The sequence below is a fragment of the Quercus lobata genome, chromosome 4 (assembly GCF_001633185.2).
Source record: "Quercus lobata isolate SW786 chromosome 4, ValleyOak3.0 Primary Assembly, whole genome shotgun sequence".
NCBI classification, from domain to species: Eukaryota; Viridiplantae; Streptophyta; class Magnoliopsida; order Fagales; family Fagaceae; genus Quercus; species Quercus lobata.
In genome coordinates, this window is record NC_044907.1 from 12,477,901 (window position 1) to 12,482,465 (window position 4,565).

Below are 4,565 nucleotides of genomic sequence, written 5' to 3' on the forward strand. Positions count from 1 at the left end.
ACAAGGACAACACGCGATGTGTTATCCAAGAGGAAACCGAAACTCTCGGTGTAAAACCTCTCCGCCGCCCTCCAAGCGGTCAATAATCCACTAGAAAATGTAGTTGGGATACATGAACAGTAATAGACCCTCCAAGCCTAATCTACCCGATGTACCTAAACCCTCCAAGCTTCTTGCTCCAACGAGGTTGCACCGAACCTTTTTCTTTTCTCTAGCTTACCGAATTCCGCTATAATCCATAGTATCCGCTATCCTTGGCATCTTCCAATACTTCCCAAAGCTCCAAAAATACTCAACACTCTAAATGCGTGTGGGTAGTGTTTGGATAGAAATCTTCTCTCAATAGGTATGACAATGAGAGAGGGAATGAGAAGAGACAACAAAGATTTCTCTTTAAGAATGAGTAGCTCTCTCTAATTGGGTGGGTGTTTTGAAGAAACTTCTCTTAGGGTTTTTCTTTCTGAATAGCCACACATATTTTGTGGGAATGAAGGGTATTTATACTGGTGTAAGAATGGAATGCAAAGAGTCAGTTTTTCCAAAATAGGACTGGCTGGCGACTTGACCTCGCGACTTGACTGAGTCGCGAGTTCAAGCCGCGAGCTAACTAAATGGCCAGTCTGGATTTTTGTCCTGTAGTGCTCCAGCTGGCATGACTGTTCAGCTCTCCTGCATGCTCTGCGCATGTGCAACTTTTGGCGGCTTGCAAGCCGCGAGCCTCCTGCGAGATCCAGCTGCGAGTCTCTGCTTCACTGCACAATCTTGAGCATTTCTTCACACTTTTTCACACACTACCCTTACATGATTCCCACCTAAATACAAGGTTTTTAAGTGCTGTATTACAAGCAGATTTTTCACGGAATAAAGCCAAGACATGGTTGATTAAATTCAACCTTACAATGGTTCAAATGGTTTCTTGCTTTTTTATCATAAAATGGTTGTTAGGGTTGAAAAAATATATTTGTGAGAGGTTCCCCATTAACCAATTCAAACTGTACGGTCCAGTCTAGGTCTAAAAATCATGCCTTTTACGATATAAATAATACTTTTAATTAGAGTTTTGGTGTATTCTTGATATTTTATCCATTTTAACTCTAATTATGGCCCATGAACTATCATTTTGAAGTTAATTTCATGATCTTTAAAATGGTAACAAATTTGTGTCAATTGGTTGGTTGGATCAAAAGGTCCACTTTTTGACTAATCCCGTTAGATTTAGTCAACATTGGTCAAACTTAGCAAAAAATGACAAGTTTGAGATTTTAAACTTTTGAATCATTATAATGATTAATCCCAGGCTCAATTGGAATAGGAAATCTTTTTCCTTGTAATAATTCATTTTCTTATTTTTTAAAAGCATTGTTTTCATTTTTTAATGCCTAAATCAATATCTTGGCATGCTAATTGAGGTCAAACAAGATAAGTTATCAACAACTATCACCAACAGAGTACCCTTTATCCAACTAACAACACTACTCACACATAAAAATTCCAATATAACTTATTATAACAATGAATTTTGAAAGTAGAAAGACTAAAGAGATGGTTCAAATAAACGTCGAGTAACCTTTTATAGTTTTTTAGCACTAATCCATTTTAAATCTTGCACAACTTATGAGAGAGAGATGTCATCTATATTCTCCATTGACTCATAGATATCCTTGAAAACTAGAAAGATTCCTAAGGATGAACTTTCATAAATTAGAGATGCTAGTGTTGAAGGTGGAGTGGAAGCTCTTCTAGAACTTCATTCATCTTCTGATCTTCATTATATAGAGGGAAAAAATGATATTTTTCTTCTTTTAGCTTTAGGCTTGCTATGTGGGGTTCTTCCTTATACAATCATTATGTGAGACAATAATTGGACAAATAGACTAGATAAGCAGGTTCATCCCAAACATCTTTGGACATTCTCAAGCTCTTTAACATTCTTTTGGTCATGTTACCAATATCTACCATACATGTTGGGATTCAAGTAACACCTTCATTTAGATATTTCAATTATTAAAAAAGCAAACTACTAACCCAATAAAATTAAAATGATACCATCTAGTTGGAAAATGTCATTCTCACCATGAATCTACTAGCTCTGATACCATGTTTTTGAAGTTGTGGACCATTACATAATCACGTTCCCAAACACTGATACACCACAAATAATGGAAGAGAGAGACACTCTCAAAGCACACCAATGAAGATAGAATAAATAAAGAATAGGATGAGATTTCTTGGTTTGGAATGGAGAAAAGCATGTGTATATATATTATACCATGCAATCTTAACTTCTAGTATATTAAATTACATAATTTCAAAATTTTACTACCCATAGAATAACTCTTTATTTTCATTAATGAATCAGAGAGTTTCAAATCACATATGGCTTGTAGGTACATTTGGTGTGACATGAAGAGAAGAAGAAAATAATTCTCCTTTTCTTATTTTTCCCTCTTTCTCCGTAATTTTGAACAATAATTTAAATGATCATGGACAATCAATGTTTCTACCAGGACCACCATAATAAAAGAAGTCGTCCCCTTCCCCTTTTAAGAAATTATAGCAAGTGGGATGCGTAACGGCTCTTTGATTGTCCCTGGGTCCCCTGAGAAGTTGATGAGCATCCATAACTTTGAGATTTCGGAAGAAACTAGCCCTACTGGGCCCTTCTTCAGCGAAATGGCCACTGCCCATTTGTGTTATGGTGTGCTGCCCACCAAATTTTACGTTTACCACCTCTCCTCCCCATGAAACCGATGTAGCGCTATCAGACAGGACCGAGAATAGGGAGGATGGCCAATATCCTATTAGATACATATTATTTAGATGCAGCCACCAATATCCTTCATCGTCCTACCTCATTGTACATGCCATGCAAATCAGTTTGTTATATTTTGAAAGATAAATGAAGGTATACAACAAAATATTGAAACATACACTGTCACAACTAAAACCAGAAGAATTTCAAACACATCTATAACATTTGTTACGATGAATTTTTTCAGGAGAAAAAAGAAATTACATATGATATGATTATATGTGTCCCAATTAGAAGTATTTGATAAATTAAATGAATTGAAATATTGTTATACCTTAAAGACAAAGAAGTTGACTGACTTTTGGACACCAGCATATTCGGAATAAGGTGTGAAGCTAGCCCCAAGCGCCAACCGGGCGTCGACTTGAACAAAGCCAGGGCACATCAGATTGTAGCAGCCTGTGTGTTGATATGCATCACTCTGCAGCCATGATTTAAAAAATAAATAAATAAAATAAAATAAAATAAATTTTCAAAAAAGAAACAATATAAACATGGCTAGTGCTGGCATGGAAGTCAAATATTAAAACACGTACAGTCCAATACGTGAAGAGTCTAGTCTCGTGATCATTATATAGATCATAGTAGACCTGTTTCTCCATACAAACAATTTTGTAAAAATTAGAAATTATTAATAATTCAATGTTTTGCATGCGCCTAAAAGAAAAGGTGATAGATGAAATTATATATACCATTGCACCAGCTTCAATTGAATCAATGAATACACCATTATTATCAACACCTTCCATCCAGAATTGAGCCAAGCTGAACTCTGCAGCCTGGACTTGGGGATTCCACACGTTTATTTCTGCATTCATCCCATGATACCTATCTCCTTGCTCTCTAAGCGTTGCATACTAGAATCTCAACCATAAAAATAAAGGTTGTGAATGTTCATTTGAGTCCTTCGTTATAGTAGATACCAATAAGCTCAAATCAATCAATAATATTGGTTAAAAATTAAGTTGTACCTCATGGAGAACTGATGAATCATCAACATTAGGGACGGTATTGTGTTTTTTCCTACCATAATTTGCCCTTAATAAATCCTCTTCATTAGTTCTTCTTATGGGAATGGTTCCTTCTGGGCACCTTCCATTGAAGTGCCATGGCTGAGTAATTTCAGACTTGGAGTTTGAAGAGATGTCGTTGCTCTCATCGAATGAAAACCCTTCTGGATGAGAACGGGGTCTCATCTATCGTATTCGGCATAGATACCAATGCAAACCCGGCCCATACCACAATACAATAAGCATCAAATTATTCAGGATACAAAATGAAATTTAGTTAATTAAACTAGTATAGTCACCTGAATTGTGTGATTTTTTAACAAAGGATGATCAAAAGCTGGCTGTTTGTAAATATCTACACAATCGATTATATCTCCATCCGGGCTCTGTATCAAATACATTTTCTCATCACACACACATAGATATCAGTCTAAATTCTCAGTGTTGTAATAAAATTACACTGTTATTGAACATTGGGGTCATGGAGACACCACAACCCACAAAAAGTGAACGATTCTTCTAAGACCAAAGCTACAAATACTATATAGAAAACAAACATGTTATAAGAAGTGATTAATAACCTTGATGGTTTTAAGAGCAGGCTTGTTAAGGCGCTTCAATTGCTGTCGAACCTCCAGTTTTTGTTTCTTACTAAAGGTGGTGTTAGTGTTCCTAATTCCAACTGAAGACATTGGTGCAAGAAAGAACAAGCACAAGGTCATCTTTATTGCCCTCGACCACGT

The 4,565-nt window shown here is 36.1% G+C and overlaps 1 protein-coding gene across 1 annotated transcript; it reads right to left on the minus strand.

Moving 5' to 3' along the window:
* Positions 1 to 2,481: 2,481 nt before the first annotated feature.
* On the minus strand, positions 2,482 to 4,008 carry LOC115984620. The gene is made up of 5 exons (XM_031107643.1): positions 3,784 to 4,008; positions 3,511 to 3,669; positions 3,349 to 3,408; positions 3,087 to 3,233; positions 2,482 to 2,847 (listed from the first exon to the last, which is right to left on the minus strand). Exons 1-5 carry the CDS (start codon positions 4,006 to 4,008, stop codon positions 2,482 to 2,484), a joined length of 957 nt encoding a protein of 318 aa, XP_030963503.1.
* Positions 4,009 to 4,565: the final 557 nt, after the last annotated feature.

Excerpts from the sequence above, each read along its gene's own strand:
- LOC115984620 (XM_031107643.1), bottom strand. The coding sequence starts at position 4,008 with ATGAGACCCCGTTCTCATCCAGAAGGGTTTTCATTCGATGAGAGCAAC. Across the intron at positions 3,409-3,510 it reads TTGATTCAATTGAAGCTGGT|AAACAGGTCTACTATGATCT; the intron begins GCAATGGTATAT and ends GTTTGTATGGAG. Across the intron at positions 2,848-3,086 it reads TCAACTTCTTTGTCTTTAAG|GACGATGAAGGATATTGGTG; the intron begins GTATAACAATAT and ends ACAATGAGGTAG.